General features: G+C 42.2%; 1 protein-coding gene across 1 annotated transcript in view; it reads left to right on the top strand.

Annotated features, from left to right (window-relative positions):
* BMPER (BMP binding endothelial regulator) overlaps positions 1–16,030 on the top strand; it is a 252,338-nt gene extending 236,308 nt beyond the window's left edge. Inside the window, exons 14-15 of the mRNA XM_052638900.1 lie at positions 2,305–2,435; positions 15,849–16,030. Of these exons, the coding sequence (XP_052494860.1) occupies positions 2,305–2,435; positions 15,849–16,030 (313 nt within the window). The remainder of the gene's footprint in view (positions 1–2,304; positions 2,436–15,848) is intronic.
* The last annotated feature ends 8,670 nt before the right edge of the window (positions 16,031–24,700 follow it).

The following is a 24,700-nucleotide window of genomic DNA, read 5'->3' as shown; positions in this document are numbered from 1 at the left end:
GAAGCAGAAGTGGGCTCAGAGGGGAGGACCGGAGCAGCCAAAAATGGTGCTGTGAAGTCCGAGCGCAGATGTGGTGGGCGTGGGTTAGTCTGAAATGAAAATTGAAACAACAAAGGAAATAATGTTGAGGAGGGTTCCTTCTCAGACATTTAGTGGCTGTTGTAAGGACAGGCTTTATTTGTCTTTTCTTGGAAACCCGGAGGCTCCACGTTAAAGACATAACATGTGTGTTTAGTATCAGAAAGGGCTGAACATGATTTCACAGGTTTTCTGTAATACAAGTGGAGAAGGTATTAAGAATTACAGCTTTGATTATTGCAGAGAGCAGAGAGAGCAGTTTTTCTGTCCTGATTATTGTGTCTTAAGTATCAGGCATCAAACAGTCTCTCTTTGGATGAAATGAAAGCACTCTTGAGGTTTCAGACTTGTTTCTGTTTTGTTCCAGCATAGTTCCCATTTCCCAAGGCTGTGGCCTTGAGTGTTGAAATGTAATAACTTTGAAGGTACGCGGTGAGTCTATTGATCTTTTAATATGGTTTCTGCCATTTAATTCTTGTTCAGAGCAGGCAGTTCCACCCAGAGCAAGCTGGTTACTCTCTATAATCAGGTGTGTACACATCTCACAGCAAGAGGGAATGCTTGTGTAAGAACACTGGATGATCATGTCCTGATCACTTTCCAGGATCATCAGTGCTATTTATAATCTTGAATATTATTTTTTTCTGCTTCCAGCCTTGAATTAAATTCTATAAAGAAGTGGTTTCGCTGAACAGAGGATGAAAAAAAAAAGGGTAGTCTAATCTTGGGTGTCTTATGTAAAATGTTAAGTCAAAATTGTCAGGCAATAAACTTGCTGCAGGGCTTCCGTGTGACTCAATGATAAAGACTCTGTCTGCCAATACAGTACACCCCTTGGGTTCATTGTCCTGGGTTGGGAAGATCCCCTGGAGAAAGAAATGGCAACCCACTCCACTATTCTTGCCTGGGAAATCCTATGGACAGAGGAGACAGTCTGTGGGGTTGCAAAGGAGTCAGAAACAACTTAGCAACTAAACAAACAACAACAAAACTTGCTGGAAAGAGAGCACTAGTCTCAGGAGATGTAATTTAGTTCACTTTTTTGTCACTTACTAGTGTGACTTTGGGCCTATTTGTAGAATGACTTTTTTTAAATTAATAAAACAGGGACTATGCTATGTCTTATTTAGCACTCGTAACAGAATGAGAAAGGCCTTTGTAGACTGTAATATCATAGTCCAATGTGAGGTTATTATGTCTCCAAAGTCAGTGTGTTTGAAAATATATTAGTTTGTGTTTGAAACACACTTCAGTTCTCTTTACGTCCTGGCCAATCATTTCCATATTTAAATTTAAGCCCCTTAGGCACTTCCCAGGTGGCACTAGTGGTAAAGAATCATCTACCTAGATACAAGAGATGTAGATTTGATCCCTGGGTCAGGAAGATTGCGCAGAATAGGAAATGGCAACCCACTCCAGTATTCTTGCCTGTAAAATTCCATGGACAGAAGAGCCTGGCGAGCTGCAATCCATGGGGTTGCCAAGAGACACAACTGAGCGACTGAGTAAAAAGAAAAACAAGGACCTTGACTCAATCGCCTATATTTTTCAGTCTAACTAGTGGCCTGAAAGTTTTGCTTTATTTGGAATTTGTCACCCCACGTTCTAAAGAACGTGTTCCTCAAAAGACTAAGATTCTAAGATACTGGAAAAGTGAATGCTAATTGAATGTCTTCAGAAAGCCAAGGGATTTGATTCTCTCATCAGATTGGTCTCTATTTCAGTTATATCCTAATATATATCAGAGCTACTCACAAAATGGCAGCACCTTGAACAGGGGTGTATTCTAAGAGCTGTGTTCCCAACATGGTAACAAATAGACATTTGTAACTGTTTACATCTAAATTAATTAAAATTCAATCAAATAAAAAACTTGGTTTTTCATTCTCACTGGACACATTTCAAGTGCTAATTGACCAGATATGATGAGTGGCTATAACTTTGGACAGTGGAGACTATAGAGTATTTCCATCATTAAGAAAGTTCTATTGACCAGTCCTGCTCTAAAAGAAAAGGAAACTGATGTCACATTATTCAAAGGTATCCAGTAAGGTTTCATGAAGTTTTTTTTTTTATATCATTTTTAGGTTTCAAATTTAAAATAGCAGCCTTTAATGTCCAGACAAGGTTTGACATTCACTCACCCACTGCTTTTCTTCAAGTTGTATTTAGGATACTTGGTATTTGATATTTTTGAATGTTCACTTCTTTCTGTTGGTCCCTTAGGTCCTGCGTGACAGACATGTGTGAATGTCCAGTCCATAAAAACTGTTACTGCGAATCATTCCTGGCATATACCCGGGCCTGCCAGAGAGAGGGCATCCGTGTCCACTGGGAGCCACAGCAGAACTGTGCAGGTGAGAAATTTCTGGCAGATCCAACCATCAGAAACTCAGCTACAGTGCCCAAGCTAGTAATGTGCTCAGTCTCTAAGTCATGTCTGACTCTGCAACCCCATGGATTGTCGTCCATGAGGCCCTCTGTCCATGGAATTCTCCAGGCAAGAATACTGGAGTGGGTAGCCATTTCCAAGATAGCACTAAAAGAGAATTTGATGATAGGTGAATGGTCACATCCCCCCTTGGCATTATAAGTAGCCCAGCTGGATTTCAACTTGATAAAACACAGGAACTTCTCACTGGGCAGGATAGAAAATGTTTAAGAGAAGTGCTTTGTGATGAGCACATTTGCACAATTTAAGGATTTCCACTGGTGCAAAATCCTCTTAACCTCAAGCTACCAGCTTGATGTGCTTAGCACAGGGATAGTCGTTGCTGTGGTTTAGGTTACGTGTGGAACAAAGGAGATCCAGAACAGTTACAGCCATTTAAGTTCTTCAGTATAGTTCAGTTCAGTTCAGTCGCTCAGTTGTGTCCGACTCTTTGAGACCCCATGAACTGCAGCATGCCAGGCCTCCCTGTCCACCACCAACTCCCGGAGTCCACCCAAACTCATGTTCATTGAGTCGGTGATGCCTTCCAACCATCTCATCCTCTGTCGTCCCCTTCTCCTCCTGCCCTCAATCTTTCCCAAGATCAGGGTCTTTTCAGATGAGTCAGCTCTTCATGTCAGGTGGCCAAAGTATTGGAGTTTCAGCTTCAATGTCAGTCCTTCCAATGAACACCCAGGACTGATCTCCTTTAAGATGGACTGGTTGGATCTCCTTGCAGTCCAAGGGACTCTCAAGAGTCTTCTCCAACACCACACTTCAAAAGCATCAATTCTTTGGCGCTCAGCTTTCTTTATAGTCCAACTCTCACATCCCTACATGACTACTGGAAAAACCATAGCCTTGACTAGAGGGACCTTTGTTGGCAAAGTAATGTCTCTGCTTTTGAATATGCTGTGTAGGTTGATCTTAACTCTCCTTCCAAGGAGTAAGCTTCTTTTAATTTCATGGCTGCAATCACCATCTACAGTGATTTTGGAGATGAAAAACATAAAAGTCTGACACTGTTTCCACTGTTTGCCCATCTCTTTGCCATGAAGTGATGGGACCGGATGCCATGATCTTCGTTTTCTGAATGTTGAGCTTTAAGCCAACTTTTTCACTCTCCTCTTTCACTTTCATCAAGAGGCTCTTTAGTTTTTCTCACTTTCTACCATAAGAGAGGTGTCATCTGCATATCTGAGGTTATTGATATTTCTCCCACAAATCTTGATTCCAGCTTGTGCTTCTTCCAGCCCAGCGTTTCTCATGATGTACTCTGCATATAAATTAAATAAGCGGGGTGACAATATACAGCCTTGACATAGGCCTTTTCCTATTTGGAACCCGTCTGTTGTTCCATGTCTAGTTCTAACTGTTGCTTCCTGTGTGTGTGGTTTTTTTGTGTTTTTTTTTTTTTGAGAGAGAAACTGCTATATAAACACCAGTAAAATGTTCTTTTCCTTCTGAGGGACAGATTGCTGTAATAGTCATTATAACACTTTGATCTCAGGCAAGTTACTTAGCTTATTTGATATCTGTAAAATGGGCTTCTTTGTTCATCCAAGAAATATTTTTTACAAAATGGCTAAGTACCAGGCATTGAACAAAACACTGTGAGTACTTTGGTGACTATGAAAGATGGGGTGAGATCCCTGCCATTGAAGTGCCGCCAGCCCAGTGGGAGAACCAGACAAAACTAGTAACTCTACAATAAATACTTGCTAAGTGTGGTGAGTAAGGTGAAAGAAACAAATAAAGCAGAGCAAAAGAAAATAAATGGAGCCAGAGTGGGTGGCTACTTAAATGGTGAGGAGAGAAAACTTCTCTTTGGACGTGATAGTCCAGCTGCACATTCTAGAACTGAAGGGAGTCAGGACAAGAGTTCTATGTGGAAGAATCATATTTGTATAAGATGGCAGCTCTCAAACTGGAAGTGAGTCAGTGTGAGCACAGTAGGCAAGGGAAAGAAAGGCTCAAGATGAGAGTGGCGTTGAAGCTGGAGCTGAAGTCCTGCATGCAGGACTTCACAGGTCTTGAGAAGGAGTCTAGCTTTTATTCCAAGAAGGATGGAAGCCACTGATGGAATTCAAGCAACCTTCCTTCTGCTTTTCAAAGACCACCCTGTTTAGAGAATGCGTTGAATAGGGCAAGGTTGAAGGCAAGAGGCTGTTGCAGTATTTGGAATGACAAAATGATGGTGGCTTGGATTAAGATGGAGGCAGTGTGTGGAGGAAGAAGAGAGATTCTAGATATATTTTGGAAATTAGGCTTCCCTGGTGGCTCAGAGGTTAAAGCGTCTGCCTCCAACGCGGGAGACCCGGGTTCGATCCCTGGGTCGGGAAGATCCCCTGGAGAAGGAAATGGCAACCCACTCCAGTGCTCTTACCTGGAGAATCCCATGGACGGAGAAGCCTAGTAGGTTACAGTCCACGGGGTCGCAAAGAGTCGGACACGACTGAGCGACCTCACCTTCACCTATAGTAGTATCTACTCTGCAGAGTTATAAGCATTAGTAATATGTATGCGAAACATCTAGAAGAGTGCTCAACTCTTCCAAGATGGTCAGTAGTAATGCTACTCTTAGACGCAAGAGAAGACGACTGTCTTTTGCTACAAGGGCTGGCAAATGTTTTTCTTTAAAGGACCTGTTTTGCCTAGAATGGAAAGACTGGGGTTTGCAACATTCTACATGAATCCGAGAAAACTTAACTCCAAAATTGGAAAAGAAGGCAGTTCATGGCACTGCTAACTTTAATATATACATTGGTGGAGCGCAAGAGTGGTCGGCTGGTTGGAAGAATTGCCTTGAGTCTCATTTTCAGGGCATAGACCTGATGTTCACTTAGATAGTGGATCTCAATCTGCTCGACATTGGAGTCATTCTGGGAGCTTAAAAAAATAAACCAGGAAACTATGCCTGGGCCCCAAGCCCAGATATCCTGCTTTAACTTGTCTTGTGTATTACTTGAAACCTCTCCGGTGATTCTGACCTGCAGTCAGAGTTGAAACCACGAAGTTAATTTGTGTGCTTAATGTGTGGCTTTGGGGGAGTAGAATGATGAGGGTTTAGGGATCGCTAAAGCTTCTTCAAGCCACCCCTTGACACAGTCACTAATCTATGTCCTTAGAAAGCACTCAAACCCTTTTATCTCCTTGTGGCTTCCCTTTTGGATTTGCTCTCTCCTCTGAAAGTCAAGTCCAATCTATGTCTGAGTTCCCTTTCCATGGCAAGAGTACCTCTCTGTCAATGCTGCCCTTCCAGAGGAGGGCTGAGGTGATACAAACTCATATTAAGGTGTGGTTGAGGCTCCTGAAACATGGGACTAAATGACTTACCTCCCTCTTCAGTGCAGGGTAGTATAGGAAGGGCAGGGTTTTGAGACACTTGACCCTTCCAGCACACCTTGAATATGCCTGTCTCATTTTCTCTGCTTTGAGTCCTCTTTCCCTTGAATTTTCCCTGGTGACTCAGTATCTGACTGCAATGTAGGAGATCTAGGTTTGATTCCTAGGTCGGGAAGGTACCCTGGAGAAGGGAGTGCTACCCACTCCAGTAGTTTTGCCTGGAGAATCCCATGAACAGAGGAGCCTGGTGGGCTACAGTCCTTGGGGTTGCAAAGAGTCAGACAGGGTAGATTTCCCTTGAATCTACCAGGAAATGAATAAAATATGTGCACTCAAGGCCCAGCCATTCATCCTGGTGTAACGTTGAGCTCAGCAGAACTTTATTAATTTTATTAGCTATGATGCCGTGACAAGGATCATATCAGATACAGAATATGTGAACCCTCTCTTACTGATGCTGAGCTATATTTAACACTAGTTCAGTGCACCCAGTGCGTTTGAGGACTACACTTTCCTCCTGTCCCAGGATCCTGATTTCAGGGACTGAATCCCAGTAGCTAAAATTACTTTTCTAATGGAAAGGGAATATGACTTCTGAAAGGTTCCATTTACTACTTAAAATTAGTGGAACCATCTGAGTGAAGTATAACTGTCAATGTTTGGTTGCAGGGGACCATTTTACACACACACACACACACACACCGAACTTCCGCAGATTGACAGTTGGTATCTATGGAGACGTGCAGCGTCTCTCAGTAGACTCATTTCTGTTTCATCTGGAATATTGAAGACTCTGAGAATACTCTTTACTTGTTTTTAGCTCTCAGATCTTTTGGCTTATGACAGCACTTAAGACCACTTAATATAGAGAAGAGAAATTTTCCAGAGTAAAAAGCTTGTAAGTTGAGTAGATAAGCCAGCCAAGCAAGAAACTCTGAATGAACAAGTGACATCTCTCAGAAGGCTGAATTTTAGTATTACCATGATACTACCACAAAGTGTAGGCCCATCAGCTGTGGTGAGAAGGACTAATGAAACTCTAGTTAAGTACAGGAATTACTAAACACAGTATGATATGCAGAGGGCTATTGTGAAGGTCTATAAAAGTTTAATAATGAACATTTATATTAATATGTACTATTTTCTAAGCACCTCCTTTGCCCCAAGGACTATTCTGGCACTTTATATTGCATTTTATCTTATTTAATCCCCACTCTAATCTGTATTACCCACATTCTACAGTAAAGGGCATTAAGGCTTAGAATATTTAAGTAATTTGCTAAAAATCACAGAGCTAGAAAGTAAGAAAGCTAGGACTCAAACCCAGGTCAGTTTGCATTATAGCCCCTGTTCTTAATTATTAGGAGAGCACAAATAAGCAAGTACACTGTAAAAAAAAAAGTCAGCCTATTGTAAGAATAAACATTACTTGTAAAATGGAAACAAAAATATGAGTTAAAAATTTTTATATATCCTTACATATGAGTGTATATTTGTGTATTTATATAAGCATCAACTAATTTATTGAAATATCAATAACCTCAGATATGCAGATGACACCACCCTTATGGCAGAAAGTGAAGAGGAACTAAAAAGCCTCTTAATGAAAGTGAAAGAGGAAAGTGAGAAAGTTGGCTTAAAGCTCAACATTCAGAAAACTAAGATCATGGCATCTGGTCCCATCACTTCATGGCAGATAGATGGGGAAACAGTGGAAACAGTGTCAGAGTTTATTTTGGGGGCTCCAAAATCACTGCAGATGGTGACTACAGCCATGGAATTAAAAGACGCTTACTCCTTGGAAGGAAAGTTATGACCAACCTAGATAGCATATTCAAAAGCAGAAACATTACTTTGCCAACAAAGGTCCCTCTAGTCAAGGCTATGGTTTTTCCAGTAGTCATGTATGGATGTGAGAGTTGGACTGTGAGAAAAGCTGAGCACCAAAGAATTGATGCTTTGAACTGTGGTGTTGGAGAAGACTCTTGAGAGTCCCTTGGACTGCAAGGAGATCCAACCAGTCCATCCTAAAGGAGATCAGTCCTGGATGTTCTTTGGAAGGAATGATGCTAAGGCTGAAACTCCAGTACTTTGGCCACCTCATGCGAAGAGTTGACTCATTGGAAAAGACTGATGCTGGGAGGGATTGGGGGCAGGAGGAGAAGGGGACAACAGGATGAGATGGCTGGATGGCATCACCGACTCGATGGACGTGAGTCTGAGTAAACTCCGGGAGTTGGTGATGGACAGGGAGGTCTGGTGTGCTGCGGTTCATGGGGTCACAAAGAGTCGGGCACAACATGGCATCACAAAGATTCAGACACGACTGAGCGACTGAACTGATACTGAATTTATTAAAATATTTGTTGTGTTTGTTGTGGTCATTCAGTCACTAAGTCATTTTGTCCGACTCTTTGGGACCCTGTGGACTATAGCACACGAGGCTCCTCTGTTTTCCACTCTCTCTGATAGTTTGCTCAGATTCACATCCATTGAGTCAGTGATGCTATCTAACTATCTTATCTTATGCTGTTACGTTATGTTGTGTGGACCTTTCCAGTTTCTATTCACCTGTTCCTAATCACTGTTACTTGGTTCCTTTTGACTCGATAACTTTCCTGTGGTCTTGCTCCTGCATCTTGCTTTGCCATCCTTAGCAGATTTTCTGCTACTTGTCACTGAACTTTCAGGAATACATTTTATAAGCAGGAAAGATTCTGGGGTATTCAAAGTGGTATGTGTATTTCTGCAGCAAATGAGACAGTCTGCTGGCTTCTGTGGAGAGTTTCCTCCTTGCTTTACTCTGCAGACTCCAGGCGATTCTAGCCCCTTTCCTGCAGCACCTCTGCTCTACTTATACACACTGATATCCTCCTTGGTGACTAGACATCTCCTATAAAGGATTAGGAGATACAGTCAGCACTGTAACCTTCAGCACAGAAGAGGGGTGTGGGAACAGCTGAGTCCCAAAGGGCACAAATCTATGCTTACTAATTGCATTGATAATGCCAACACATAATGCCTTCATGGGGCACCACATAAAGTGACATGTAATGCTCCTTGCATGCTTTATAGAATAGCTGTTTATGTGCCCCCTTAAGAATTTAAACCTGTTAACCCTAGCCCCAGACTTTCCCAGTGGCTCAGCTGTATAGAATTCGCCTGTAATGCAGGAGACCTGGGTTCAGTCCCTGGATCAGGAAGATCCCCTGGAGGAGATCATGGCAACCCACTCCAGTATTCTTGCCTGGAGAATCCCATGGACTAAGGAGTCTGGCGGGCCACAGTCCATAGGGTTGCAAAGAGTCTAACATGACTGAAATGACTGAGCACAAACATACCCCTAACCACTCTGGTAATTTTCTAGTTTTTGAAACATGTATTTTATCAAATGAAACCTTTTCAAATGCACGTGTATGAATTACATCACATTTACGTTGTCAGTAAGTATTGTTTGCCTTTTACAAGTTTGAAAAAATATTGGATACATGGAGGATGAAACAAGATCCAAGTCAGGATTAACTTTCTAGGATTGTATAAAAGTTGTGCCAAATTGAAGGCAAATTTAATCATATGATCTCCCTAAAACCCTTCTAAGACTCCCTCAAGGATTACAGCCCCTGCCCACCTCTCTGCCTTTGCCTCCTCCTACTCTCATTCTCAAATTCCTTGCTTCTCCTTCAACAAACCAAGGATCCTCCAGTTTCTGATTGGGTCATGGCTGCTTGTTGTTGCTGATTGTACCCTCTTTGCCCTCCTACCGCCCTCCCCTGGCACCATGCTCTCTCTGGAAAACTTCTGCCATTGTCTGTCTGGCAGTGTCTTGTCACCTTTTAATATCTAAGTGGGATCTATTTTCTGAAGTTTTCCTAAATCCCTAGTTAAGTTCAATTCAGTCGCTCAGGCGTGTCCGACTCTTTGCGACCCCATGATTGCAGCACACCAGGCCTCCCTGTCCACCACCATCTCCCGGAGTTCACTCAGACTCACGTCCATCGAGTCAGTGATGCCATCCAGCCATCTCATCCTCTGTCGTCCCCTTCTCCTCCTGCCCCTAATCCCTCCCAGCATCAGAGTCTTTTCCAATGAGTCAACTCTTCACATGAGGCGGCCAAAGTATCGGAGTTTCAGCTTTAGCATCAGTCCTTCCAAAGAACACCCAGGACTGATCTCATTTGAATGGATGGTTGGATCTCCTCAGAGTCCAAGGGACTCTCAAGAGTCTTCTCCAACACCACAGTTCAAAAGCATCAATTATTCGGTGCTCAGCTTTTCTCACAGTCCAACTCTCACATCCATACATGACCACTGGAAAAACCGTAGCCTTGACTAGAAGGGCCTTTGTTGGCAAAGTAATGTTTCTGCTTTTGAATATGCTATCTAGGTTGGTCATAACTTTCCTTCCAAAGAGTAAGCGTCTTTTAATTTCATGGCTGCAACCACCATCTGCATCTGATTTTGGAGCCCCCAAAAATAAAGTCAGACACTGTTTACACTGTTTTCCCATCTACTTGCCATGAAATGATGGGACCGGATGCCATGATCTTATTTTTCTGAATGCTGAGCTTTAGGCCAGCTTTTTCACTCTCCTCTTTCACTCTCATCAAGAAGGTCTTTAGTTCCTCTTCACTTTCTGCCATAAGGGTGGTGTCATCTGCATATCTGAGGTTATTGATATTTCTCCCAGAAATCTTGATTCCAGCTTGTGCTTCTTCCAGCCCAGTGTTTCTCATGATGTTCTCTGCATAGAAGTTAAATAAGCAGGGTGACAATATACAGCCTTGACGTACTCCTTTTCCTATTTGGAACCAGTCTGTTGTTCCATGTCCAGTTCTAACTGTTGCTTCCTGACCTGCATATAGGTGTCTGAAGAGCCAGGTCAAGTGGTCTGGTATTCCCATCTCTTTCAGAATTTTCCACAGCTTATTGTGATCCACACAGTCAAAGGCTTTGGCATAGTCAATAAAGCAGAAATAGATGTTTTTTCTGGAACTCTCTTGCTTTTTCGATGATCCAGTGGATGTTGGTAATTTGATCTCTGGTTCCTCTGCCTTTTCTAAAACCAACTTGAACATCTGGATGTTCACGGCTCACATATTGCTGAAGCCTGGCTTGGAGAATTTTGAGCATTACTTTACTATCTTGTGAGATGAGTGCAATTGTGCAGTAGTTTGAGCATTCTTTGGCATTGCCTTTCTTTGGGATTGGAGTGAAAACCGACCTTTTCCAGTCCTGTGCCACTGCTGAGTTTTCCAAATTTGCTGGCATATTGAGTGCAGCACTTTCACAGCATCATCTTTCAGGAGCCCTGAATGTTGAGTTGATGTCTCTCTTACTGTTCCACTGTACTTCATTCTCACTGTCTAATGTGTTCATCTTGCATTTAATTAAGAATCCATCTCTGTGTCTCCTTCACCCATTTTTTAAAATTTCTTTTTATTTTTTAGGATAATTGCTTTACAGAATTTTTTTGTTTTCTGTCAAACCTCAACATGAATCAGCCATAGGTATACATATATCCCCTCCCTTTTAAACATCCCTCCCATCTCCCTACCCATCCCACCCTTCTAGGTTGGTACAGAACCCCTGTTTGAGTTTCCTGAGCCATAGAGCAAATTCCCGTTGGTTATTTATTTTACATATGGTAATGTAAGTTTCCATGTTACTCTTTCCATGCATCTCACCCTCCCCTCCCCTCTCCCCATGTCCATAAGTCTGTTCTCTATGTCTGTTTCTCCATTGCTGCCCTGTAAATAAATTCTTCTGTACGATTTCCCTAGATTCTGTATATATGCGTTAGAATATGACATTTATCTTTCTCTTTCTGACTTACTTCACTCTGTATAATAGCGTATAGGTTCATCCACCTCATTAGAACTGGCTTAAATCACCCATTTGGTTCTAAGTCCTGGCTCCTGAGACTAAAGCTCAGAGATGATATCCGATTCACATCAGATTCCCTGGCCTTAGAGGATGCCTGCCCCATAGTAGATACTCAGTAAAAGTTTATTGATTTAATTTGAATTGAATAACAATGCTGAAAATAATCCACTTTTCCCCTAGTAGTTCCGCATTTTCTGCCTACAAATGGTGAGGAAAACATCTGTTCAGTAGTCAAAGGTAAGATGTCACAGAGAAGCAGTAGGAAAGTACGTGGTGCAGTTAGAAGAAAGACTTGAGAGGTCAGAGAGAGGAAAAGACATTGGGGAATGCATGTCTATAGGAGAAGGAGGGAACAGGAAAGAGCGTGGGTGAGAGAGACAGGAAATTCTGCCGAGTTTTCATAGTAGGAGGGATCTTTGCGAGATCTGAGGGGAATAAAGTATCTGGAGTGAAAAGTGAGTTGAAAGAGGCATTCTGGAAGCAGCAGAGTGGAAAATGAACTCAAGGCCAGCCAAATATAATCCAAATTGGGAACCAAGATGATGGATGGAACTTCATTAAGATTAAATCATCATCCAACAGGCACAGGCATTTATTAAGCTGCTCCTCTGTGCTTGGCCTTGTGCCAGAACTTTACATCATGGAAGACAAGGACTCTGCCCTCAGGAGCCCCAGCTTTGGTGGTTCATTCTGTTCACGCAAGGGTGCTTGTTATAGTGACCTCTGGAACCTTTAAAATTTACAGCTGCCCAAGGTTCCACTGTAGACACAGAGCAAAATCTTTAGGGAAGGGACTGAGGAATATATGTCTTTTAAAAGACCCTTAGGAGACCCTTGTGAGCATCTCCAAATAGGAACTACAGATGCACAATGAGATGAAATAGCTCAGTGGTGTCCGACTTTTTGCGACCCCATGGAGTATAGAGTCCATGGAATTCTCCAGGCCAGAATACTAGAGTGGGTCGCCTTTCCCTTCTCCAGGGGATTTTCCCAACCCAGGGATCGAACCCAGGTCTCCCGCACTGCAGGTGGATTCTTTACCAGCTGAGCCACAATGGAAGCCCACAGATGCACAGTATCTGGGGGATTAAAACAAGTAAACAGGTAACCATCATGTGAGAAGTGCTGCTGGGTGCAGAGCAGGGAAGGGTATCTTGGAGAGGTCCAGGAAGCTACTTGAAGGAGAGGATGTTTGAATTAGGACTTGGAAAATGATTGGTTTGGGGAGAGAATCCAAGCTAATGATAATCTATTTCAGAGTGTTTTGACTGGAAATTGGAGCTAATATTGTAATAACTGATAGAGAAAGAGAGGGAAGGGAAGGTAGGAGAAGAGAATTAATGAGAAGAGAAAAGAATGTCAGGGAAAGGGTCTTGGAGGCAATTTGAACCTTTAGTGTTAAAGAGGTGGTAAAGAAGCCCGAGAGAGAAGGTGTCTGCAAGAAGTTAGTTGCTTTTCAACGTTGTGTTAGTTTCTACTGCATAGCAAAGTGAATCAGCTGTGTGCTGTGCTGTGCTCGGTTGTTCAGTCTTGTCCGACTCTTTGCAACCCCATGGACTGAAGCCCACCAGGCTTCTCTGTCTATGGGGATTCTTCAGGCAAGAATACTGGAGTGGGTTGCCATGACCTCCTCCAGGGGATCTTCCCAACCCAGGGATCAAACCCAGGTCGCCTGCCTTGTGGGCAGATTCTCTACTGCCTAAGCCACCAGAGAAGCCCAAGAATACTGGAGTGGTATCCTATCCCTTCTCCAGGGGATCTTCCTGACCCAGGAATCACACCAGGGTCTCCTGCATTGCAATCAGACTCTTTACCAGCTGAGCTACCAGGGAAGCCTGAATCAGCTATATGTATACTTATATCCACTCTTTCTTGGATTTTCTTCCCACTTGGGTCACCATGGGACATTGAGTAGAGTTTTGAGATTAACTGCCCAGGGTTAGCAGCAACCTCCACAGGTTTAAGGCCTCAGCCCCATAAGATACCTCATTTCAGATGCTGGTTGCCAAGTACTGAGTCCCTAGGTTACCCTCTCTCTGCTCCACTTGGCTACAGAGTAGGGGCAGAGAGCTGTTCTCACAGCCTCCTTCCCTTTTGGGCTTAATCATTTTCTAGAAGGGCTCACAAAACTCTGAAAAACACTTATTTACTCTTGAAAGTAAAGTGAAAGTGTTAGTTGCTCAGTTGTGTCCTATTCTTTGCTACTCCATGGATTATAGCTTGCCAGACTCTTCTGTCCTTAGGATTATCCAGGCAAGAATACTGGAGTGAGTTTCTATTCCAGGGCATTTTCCCAATCCAGAGGTTGAACCTGGTTGTCCTGCATTGCAGCTGGGATTCTCTAATAAACTGTCTGAGCTGTTTATTATAAGGGATACAAATGAACAACCAGATAAAGAGGCACAGAGAGTAAGTTCCAGAAGGGTCCCCCAGACACAGGAGCTTCTGTCCCAGTAGAGCGGGGACACCATAATCCCAGCACCTCAATGTGTCCTCCCGTTCCAAAGTTTTCTGAACCCTGTCGTTAGTCATCTAGGGATTTGTATTCAGAAGTCCCTATGTAGGCACAGTTGATTAAATCATTTACTGAAAGTGATAAGCTCAATATCCAGTCCCTGTCTGCATCCCTGGCAAAAAAGTGCTGAAAGTTCCAAGCCTTTAATCATGCTTTGGTCTTTCTGGTGAGCAGTCCCCATTCTGAGGCTGTCTGGGTACCCCAACCACCAGCCCTATTGGCATACAAACACTCTGGAGATTTCCAGGTGCTCTAGGAGCTGTGTGCCATGAACTGAAGACAAAAACAGCTACAGATGGAGTTTGGATGGTTATTACTGTTCTTCAAGAGGATTCTTCTAAATTCTTACATGTGTCAACATCCCTCCTCCTGAGAATGAGGGGTGCCACCTTTGGTTGTCATTGGAAGTAACTCAGATGGATAAGTCCACGTGTCATAAAACTTCCAGAATGTTGGCAGTATTTTTTTTTTTTCTGACAAATCTATTCATGAATTTTCATTAAGTTTCAGAATACTGTCAAAATCATTTTAGCTCCAACTGAACAAAGATAGAAAATTGCTATGATTTGGCTACATCATCATTTTCATATTCTCTGACCAGCCAGCCAGCTACTTCCCTCTCCCCAGTCACACATCTAAATTTTCTCAGTTGGGCTCTACCCACCTCTCGCTCTAACCAGTTTCAAATTGATTAATTCAACACATGATAACTAGATTAAAGTATGTCACACATTTCTAATATCCTTGGCAGATTTTTTTTCCTGTATGAGTTGGTGGTGGTGGTGTTTAGTCGCTTCGTGTCAGACTCTTTGCGACCTCATGGACTGTAGCCCACCAGGCTCCTCTGTCCATGGGATTTCCCAGGCAAGAATGCTGGGGTGAGTTGCCATTTCCTACTCTAGGGAATCTTCCCAACCCAGGGATCGAAACCACATCTCCTATATGTGTGATTCTATATATCTGAATATCAAGGTAGTTGCAACAATGATTCCTATTCATTGGAGCTCAACAACTGGAAGTTAACTGGAGTTGACTTTTCAAACCATTCTCAATACCTAGGTAACCTGTAGATTTGCATGTAGCTTTACTCATGTATTAGTAAAGGTTCCCTGGTGGCTCAGATGGTAAAGCATCTGTCTACAATGTGGGAGACCCGGCTGCGATCCCTGGGTTGGGAAGACCCTCTGGAGAAGGAAATGGCACCCCACTCCAGTACTCTTGCCTGGAAAATCCCATGGACGGAGGAGCCTGGTAGGCTATAGTCTATAGCGTCGCAAAGAGTCGGACGTGACTGAGCGACTTCACTTCTTCTTACTAATGTATAGTCTTTCCCACCTGGGAATAAGGCTTTCTCGTTTTCTCTCATTTTGAAGTTCACTGGCTCAGCAGGTGGGAGTGTCCTGTTTCCCAGGTGCAGGTGATTCCGAGTGTCTGGGAAGTGCTGGTTCTTGTTCTTCTGTTTGGAGGCGATGGGCACCTGTGCTGCGGGGAGACCTGTGCCACGAGTGCCACGAGCCTGCGGGAATGGCATGGGCTGAGGGTGAATTAACCTGGTTGCTTCCTCACATCTCACCCTTCATCTCGTCTCTCTTCCAGCCACCCAGTGTAAGCATGGGGCCGTGTATGACACCTGTGGCCCAGGATGTGCCAAGACCTGTGACAACTGGAATGAGATCGGCCCCTGCAATAAGCCGTGCGTGGCTGGGTGTCACTGCCCAGCAAATCTGGTCCTTCACAAAGGAAGGTGCATCAAGCCAGTCCTCTGTCCTCAGCGGTGACCTTTGTTCCGTTCCTTCAGACTTTGAACCTAGTGTCCTTGACACTGAAGGGGAAGAGCCAATGAAAGACTGCAGTATTTGTGTGCTGATTCTGCAAACACACACACAGAGTATATATGTGTACATATATAGATATATTCAGAAGCATTTCATCATTTATATAAACTATAGGTGGATTATTATATGTATATTTTTTGCTATAAGACGTGTATTGTTTCTAGGATCCTAATCTGTAAGCCATTGAAGACATTGTATAAATAAATCAAGTGTTTTTAATTTAATAAGGCAGCATGCAGACATATTGGATGGCTTTACCATCACACACATTTGTCATTTTTAAGGAAAGTTTTCTAAGAGATCAAAATTGCCTGCCTGAATTAATTTTTTCTTTGGATCAGGATTTGCTGTTGAATGGGGAGTGTGTTTTTTCTGGAGAAGGGCAAATTTATTTTGGGGTATTTCTGCTTCCAGAGAAAGGAAAGTATGCCTGAGAGAGATGGCTAGTGATTGGCGACAGGCTCTAATGGTGCATGTAAGCAAGGGATAGGCTGTTAGACTTTACTGGGTCATGGTCTGACATTATTTCCAAAACTGATTGGCTGGTTACCAAGAAATGTATATTCGTCACTAAAGCATAACCAAAGAAGCAAATGATTTCTTGCCCTCTTAGCATATTCCCCAAGTCTCCTAATTATATATGTGTGTATGATGGATGTGGCCACCTCTGTGTCCCACACTGAGATGATGGAGTGTCTGGATGTCTTCTTGTTAGCTTAACTGGGCATGAGCAGATATTTGGAGAAACTGTTGCACAACATAAGAGAAAATATCCATTTCTCTGAATCTCATGGCTGTTTAGGATGAACAAATCCAGTGAGTCAAAGTAAGCTATCTACATTTTGTGACTGTTCCATGTATAAAGTGAAAGCCTTTATTTCCAGAAGACTCCTAGTCCAACACTATTTGCAACAGGGAATCTGTCCTAATTATTAGACAGAAAGAAAGGCTTTACTGATCAGTTGATTTAACATCAATCCAAACAAAGAATGGTCTACATGCTTGCTCTCATTTCCTGATAGGTTACTACTAGTCACTATGTGATTTTCCTGACTTTTGTTTTCCGCTGAATAAGTGAGAATGTAACAAAATAAAACCCACTGATGTCCAAAAATAAAATGTTCTGTGTTGTAGTAAATAAAGAAGTTAAGTTTTACAACAGTGCATTTTCTATTTCAAAATGTGTATGTTATACTTTATAAATGGCAACATCAGTTCATCCGTTTTAGAAACTTTATTTAGAAATATTTTATATACCGTGCAATAACATTTTTATAAAGAGTATTATTAGTAATTAACAACAAACCTCCTAAGTTTTGATAGTCAGCATATTGCCATTGCTTGTTAAGACATTTGTGTTCCTGTTTCATATATTCATGACAGCTAAAGGATTAGTTTGGATTTTTTACTGGGGCATGTCCAGCTGCTTGAGTAAATTGAATAAGTTACACATTTTAATAGTGACTGGCTGGACATCAGGAAACGTGGTTGTCATTGTTGTGCTTGGGTCGTGACCATCCTCAGTATCCGGGATGCAAGGAACCAGCGCTTCAGGGCTGCAGTTGGAAAAGGGACTTTGATGTAAGAGAATTGGGCTCCAGGTGTGGTTTGTAATCTTGTCCACATTGTTTAAGATCTTGGGCCATACTTTTGCTTCTCCAAAACATAAAGAGGTTTGATAGTATATGGGCAGATTTGAGGATTAGGAGGCCTAGACACTCACTCTACCACAAGTGAGATAACACGAATAGAAATCTGAGACATGTTTTCCGAAACGTTTTACACTCATAATCTCATTTACTTCTCCCACTGTTCTCAAAGGAGGGGCAGGGCAAATCAGTTGCTCTTTTCTGGTTGGCTTCTTTTTTATTCATTTATTCATTCATTTATAGTACCTTTAAATTCATTTCCAGTTCACATTGGGTTTTTCTCCATGAAAGAGGGATGCAGAAGGGAAAATTGTAGGTTATTTATTCACTGCTCATGATTGATCCAAGAACTGAGTACTTCTACCCAGTAAGACGAAATAGCCTCTTTCCCAACACTTTTAATCATGGCTGCCCATGATTAAAATGATGAAGGCTCTTCTTCATGGACTGCTTCCATCCACTTGGGGGGCTCAATTATAAGGTTGTGTCACATACCTTATCAAAGGTTTAGTTTAATCTTTATACATTTTTTTATTCCTGAAGAAGAGGGTTATTACTGACGCCAACTAATCCAAACACATTGAGAATTACCAATTTTTCGGGTGAAAAGCGAAAGTCCCTCAGTTGTGTCTGACTCTTTGCAATCCCATGGACTATGCTATAGCCTGCCATGCTTCTCTCTCCATGGAATTCTCTAGGCAATACTGGAGTGGGTAGCCGTTCCCTTCTTGGAATCTTCCCAACCCAGGGATTGAACCTCCCACATTGCAGGTGGATTCTTTACTGTCTGAGCCACCAGGGAAAAGCCACCCCTTTAAACTCACTGTTTCCTGGACATCTGAGTACAATAAGAAGAACAAATCTGACTATATATTGGATCCATTTCATATTTTATTGCTTTTGCATCAAGTTAAGAATGTTGCCTGTAGACTGAAATACATGGATACCCCATTCTCAATGCTCTGACTTTTACACGTATAACTCCATTCGTAGAGAAAGTTGCAGAACAGAGAGTAACATTTGTCTTGGTGGTGGTTTATAGGAACATTGTGGCCTGGCCTATTTGACAACGGCAAAAAAATAATAATAATGATTCTGACATCAAGAAGTTTGCAACAACTAGTCATACCCTCTTCCCCTTTGGTTTATATAAAAGAAGTCTGATTCCTTGTTCGACAACAGCAAAAAAAAAAAAAGGATTCTGACATCAAGAAGTTTGCAACAACTAGTCACACCCCTCCCCTTTGGTATATGGAAAAGAAATCTGATTCCTAACTCAGGTTAGATGGTTTCTTGGGACATTAGTCCACTATCTTCTCGGTCTGCAGGATTTCTGAATAAAATTGCTGTTTCTTGCCCCAACAATTCATCTCTAGATTTATTGCCAGTCATGCAGTGAGCGGTATAAGCTAGGACTCAGTAACATACCACTAGCCTTTGAAAGGGCACCAAATGAGAAGGACCAGTGACTGACTCTTCCCCACCTTTTGTCGAACATGAAGAAACCATTTTTACCGGAAAGCTCTTTCTTACTGCGAAGTATTTCAGACACACAAGAAGGAATAGAGAGTAATGTTGTAAATGTCCAAGAATACATTATCCTAATTAAGAAAAGTGACCTAGTAGCTTACCTATACATCTTTCTTGCATAGATAAAAACAAACGGTCTCATGGTTGCAATAGCTATGTGTGGAGTTTTTCCTTGCTGAGTTTCTGTTCACTTTGCTGTTCTTCATTGCTCAAATTCATCTGGATCTGACAAGTTTTAAGAAAGTGAGTCTGAACACTCCTGGTGTGGGAGAAAGAGATGCCTTAGGGGACAGGCACCAAGATATTTTAATTAGCTACCTCCTGCAAACATAACCCTCAAGAGCAAGCAAAAACTGTCTCCTATTCTAAATCCTGAAGTACAAATGGTTTAAGAACTCATTTTACTTTTGAAAAATGACAAAGTTCAAGTGGCTAAGAAAGAATTATCAGGGGAAAGAAACAAATGTTGGTGCTTATGTTGACCTTGAATTAAGAACCCATACACTTAGTCCTTTAAGGGGAGATTTGGGGCTCTAGAACTATATTGTTACGTGGGTTTAATTAAACCAATCAAATGGTGAACACTTGCATGAGATCTGTCTTTATCGTGTTTCCTTTCAGATGAATTTTGAGCAAACCAGCTTTGAAAACATTGTGAGAAATCTGCATGTAGAGACGCACCTGAATTAAAGGATAATTCGGTGTGACTGGCTAAGGAAAGGGGGAAGGGTGTTCCAGGTAGAGAGAAAGCAAACTGAGGCAGCCAGCGATTCTGTACCTGTGGCTGTACCACGTGCAGTATGGCCTGAGACGAAGGGTAACACACATGTGTGCAGGGCCCCATGGTCATGCCAAGAAGCTTGAGTTTTATCTTTATGGCAGAACCTCTGAAAGTGTATCATGTCATAGTGTATTCAGAAAATAACGTTTAGGTACTAAAGTAAATGGGTTTCCCTGGTGACTCAGCGGGTAAAGAATCTACTTTCAATGCATTAGAAGCAGGAGATTCAGGTTTGTAGACCCCTAGGTCAGGAGGATCCCCTGAAGGAGGGCATAGCAACCCACTCTAGTATGGGAGCATCCCACGGACAGAGGAGCCTCCAAGTGAAAGATGATGAGCTCCCAAACTAGGAGGCGGGAGGAAACAAGGGGAGAATTTTGTGAAGGTTGGTGGCCAACAGGCAAGTGATGGGTGGTGGCAGGGCTAGTCCGCCACATAAAGAACATGGGCCGGAGAGCAGATTTACAGATATTTCTATTTTAAATCAAAATCTAGGCTGTGTTCTGTTCAGTTCAACAAACATCCTGAGCACTGCCACTAAGAAAGAGTCCAAGGTGAATGACGGGTAGTAAACCAGAGGGGCACAAGCTGGTCATGGGAGCCTCAGGAAGCCTGATTTGGGGTTTTCTGTTTGGGGGAAGTGTCTGAGACACTTGCCAGAGAAAGTCAGTTCTGTGATGAGCCTTATTAGGCTGAATACCCTCTATGTATGCAAAGAAATGTGTGTGTGTGTGTGTGTGTCTGTGCTAGTGTGTGTCTGTGTGTGTGTGTCTATATCTGTGTCTGTGTGTGTGTATATCAGCAGGTGCAATCTGGGAGCTTAAGGCATGAGTGACTTGTGGATGAGGGGAAAGACAAGCAGGCAGTCTGGGGTGCAAAGAACAGCAGGGCTTGAGTCCCATTGGAATGTGTCAGATTTACAGAACTTTTTCGAGTCATAGCAATACAATTCACACACCCTGAGAGGTCTTATGAAACTTCCCTTGATATCTAGTGGAGGGAGCACAAGAAGGGTTTGAGGATACTTTGTCATCTTGTTATAAGCTCCTTCTGTTCCTATGCCTGGTGTGCTCAGGTTTCCTTGATGTGTCTTCTGAAAACCTAGAGAGGGAAGAGTGAAGAGGCTTCTAATGAGACTGTCCTATCTGTACCGTGAGTAAGCATCTTTCAGACCTCTAAGCTCTGGGTTCTTTAACAGAACTGGTCCAAGTTCTGCTTATTCATTTAACTACCACTTTTGTTGACGTGCCTGTGGCCTGATGGCAGGGGTAGGGGCTGCTCAGTTTCCAAATAGCTGGACCACACCTACAGGTAAAATGCCTGGAAACACAGCTCACCCGGAGTCCCAGTTGGAGCAGTTCTGTCACGTTTCATCCACTCTATGTCATAACTAAGTCTATGCCTTGAAAACTGACATAAAATTCTTTTCTGCTTCCTCCAAACTGGAACTTGGCTTATTGAGCAATTCCTCTGAGGGTTCTTTCAGCAGTGAGATTTGGGGCTTTAGGAAATGTTTGTGGTGATGAAAAAAATTTTTTCACTTTGGCTCTGTGAGTATAAATAATGTTTGTTATCTTGTCATTGTCACCTTGCTTCTACATGTAATTTAAAGAATCAGATCCTGAACAGCTCCGTCTGGTTTGGGTGCTTAAACAAGACTAGAGGGGCAGAGGAGGCAGCAGGAAGGCTGGCCATAGCGTTTCTCACACTCTGCAGGCTTCCCTGGCAGTCTGTGGTGTGATGTGTCCCTGCTGGATGCCTTGCACATGTCTGTGATTCAAAGGAAATTCACCACTCTGTATGAATTCCCATTGCCCTCATGAAGACAGTCAGACTGGGAGGATTGTTTTAGAAAACTGGCTTCATCATTTCACTTCTTCTCAGAGATAACTAGACGTGATAGGAAACTGAAGTGCGAAGAAAGAGAATTAAAAGACAGCTTTCTCCACAACATCTACCACTCATATCCATCCCGAAAAACTCCAGGAGGACAGGGGACAGACTATTTGGTCCCACTGGAGAGCATTTTCCACTCTGTTTTATGGGATGACATTTGGAACATTTCTGTTTTCATGGTCAGGGCAGCTCAGCTTGAGCAATCTCATTTCTATCATGGATCCACACAGCTACCTCGATCTGGGGTTTTCCAGGAGGCACTGGGGGAGAATCCTTCTAATGGTTGGTTGATATGCTAGGCTGTTCCACCCTGGCAGGTGAATTGAGACCCTAAACCAGTCTGGGTTTGCCTCTTGAGATCTCCTGTTGTGTCATGGCAGGATTGTCTTGCCATGAATTTCTTTGCTTTGCTATTGCCTTGGGCCACAGACGCTGATTTGCTTTGGTTAAAGGCGATAAAGAAGATGGCTAGAGGAACATCCCAGAGGAGCTGGAGTATCCGTTTGAGCTGGGAGATGTTTGCTATGTCTGAACTGTTCCTGAGGGTCAGAGTGGACCCATCAGCTTCACCTTTTTGTTGTGGGAAAGGAGAGGGTGCAGCAAGGGAGGGAAGGCTTTCTCAGTATTAATTCCCTCTGAATTTGCCATTTATTTCCTTCAGTTTTACTTTAAGGAAAAAATGCCACTGAACAACATGGTGTATACATAGTATTTTATCTTAACAGTGAGTAATTGTTTTTTTTCAAATTTTGGGATTTTTATATCTTGTTGAATTCAAGATCTATCTACTCTAATTTATTGAATGTTAGAATGTTCATGTTTAGCTGATTTCAAGTGCATATATTTTGAATGCAATTTTCCGAAGCAAAACTTGTTTTCCTTGAAACTGATTCCATGATTTATTGTTCATATGGCTCTTTCATTTGGGCTATCCGTTTCGTGATAGCAAGTGTATGGAAATGTTTGCCTAAATAATATATATATATTACTTTTCTCACATAGTAATATTTATTATTTTTGTATCAGTAAAGCGTGCAACTTTGTTTCTGCTCCTCCAAGCATAAGTACATAATCAATTTTACTTCTTTCTGTTCATGTTCCTTTTCTTGTAGAAAGAAGAAAGATTTCCCTCATAGGCCACAGAGTCTCAGTATCTAAAGCCAAAGACCCCAGCAATTGGATTACAGAATGCCAATGGCCAATTCCTATTCTTCTGTTAGAGAAACAGATCATAATGAATCTTCCTGAGGTTTTTTCACCAGGGATTAAAACAAACAGTTATGTCAGCTATTAATTTGTGGCACCCCTTCTACATGTGCTTCCTTCCTTCACTTTTCAGTTTTTCCCCTTTTTCTCACTTCTCTCTTCCTCTCTCTAAATGGAATCATCACCATGCTTCTCTCTACCATCTCCCCAACCCCCTACCAAACTGGCCTTCCTAATGACAGCATTTATGTTCCAGTCATTTCCTGGCACTTTAAAAAAATATTGCTGTCCTGGTTCCTAGTACTTCAAGAATTACTTTGTCAAAAATATAGTTGAGCTACTCTGAGGTCTATGCATTATCAGTTTTAGGAACAATATTTTCGTTTTCTTACCTTGAGTTTTCTGGCATTTAATATCTTTAACCAGTAGTCTAGTTCTAATGTGAGCCCTTAAGACACTGTATCACATGAGAAGGGAAAATATTTTGAAGTTAGATGGACATTCTGTCGCCCCAGCGATGCCCATGTTATGTAGATGGTACCTAGTGGATGGCAGAGAGGACTGGCTCTGTTTGTCACGTGCCCTTTGAAACATTTTTTGTATATTCCTTACAACCTGAGCCACCAGGGAACCCCTTGCATTTTTGGACCACATATCTAGAATTTCTAATGTCAAAAATTCATTGAAAAAAGAAAGTGTGATTCCATTTCTTCTCCTCTTGTGTCCTTACCCACATCCCCCTTCTCAAGAAGAGTGACTTCAGCTATTTCCCCATAGAAATATGAAGGAATTTTGTAACACTTTTCCTTCTAAAGGTCCTGGGTGAAATTCTAGAGATATGGCATCAAAGTGAAACTCAGTAAAATAGACTTTGTTGAATATCTTAAAGACAATATAGTTCAATCAGTTTTCTGATCCAAGGATAAAATATAAATTTTATTTACCATCCCTTGGCAAGGTGGTTTATCTCTCCATCCAATGTCAAGCAAATTTTAGTTAGTGTTTGTATTCTATGTTGGTATTTGACCTCCTTCCCCAACACTGTAGGAAAGAGCACCTGAGTTACTATCGAAGTCTTCACAAGAGGAGACCAGTTTTATCTGCCTTCCTGGATCTCCCTGATGGATGGACTACTCAGCTACTGAAGATCACATTTTTGTCATCAATAAGGACCTCCTAAAAAATATAACACAACAACACATGCAGACACACACACACACACACACACAAATTACAACAGAAATTCATTATGCCTTTAGGAGTCTTTCAGATAGAATTTTATGTTCTATTTGACCTATTGTTTGAGATACAAAAATTCCTGAGCCTAAAAATGTAGTGAACCAACTTAAGCTGCTTGTCAAATTGCAGAGTGGAAACCTCAGCTTACTACAAATTGGTCTAATTAAGCCTTATTAAAATTGATACCCCCAGGGTGAATTTTTATCCCTTGCACAAAGGATTGAATTGCAGATTTCCACATACAATGCAGGCAAATCTGGTGCTTTTATGGGTGAATTTTCCAAATGGGGATAGCGAATGTGCCAGGGATAG

The sequence above is a fragment of the Budorcas taxicolor genome, chromosome 4 (genome assembly GCF_023091745.1).
Source record: "Budorcas taxicolor isolate Tak-1 chromosome 4, Takin1.1, whole genome shotgun sequence".
Lineage (NCBI taxonomy): Eukaryota > Metazoa > Chordata > Mammalia > Artiodactyla > Bovidae > Budorcas > Budorcas taxicolor.
This window is presented reverse-complemented; position numbering and strand designations above follow the sequence as displayed.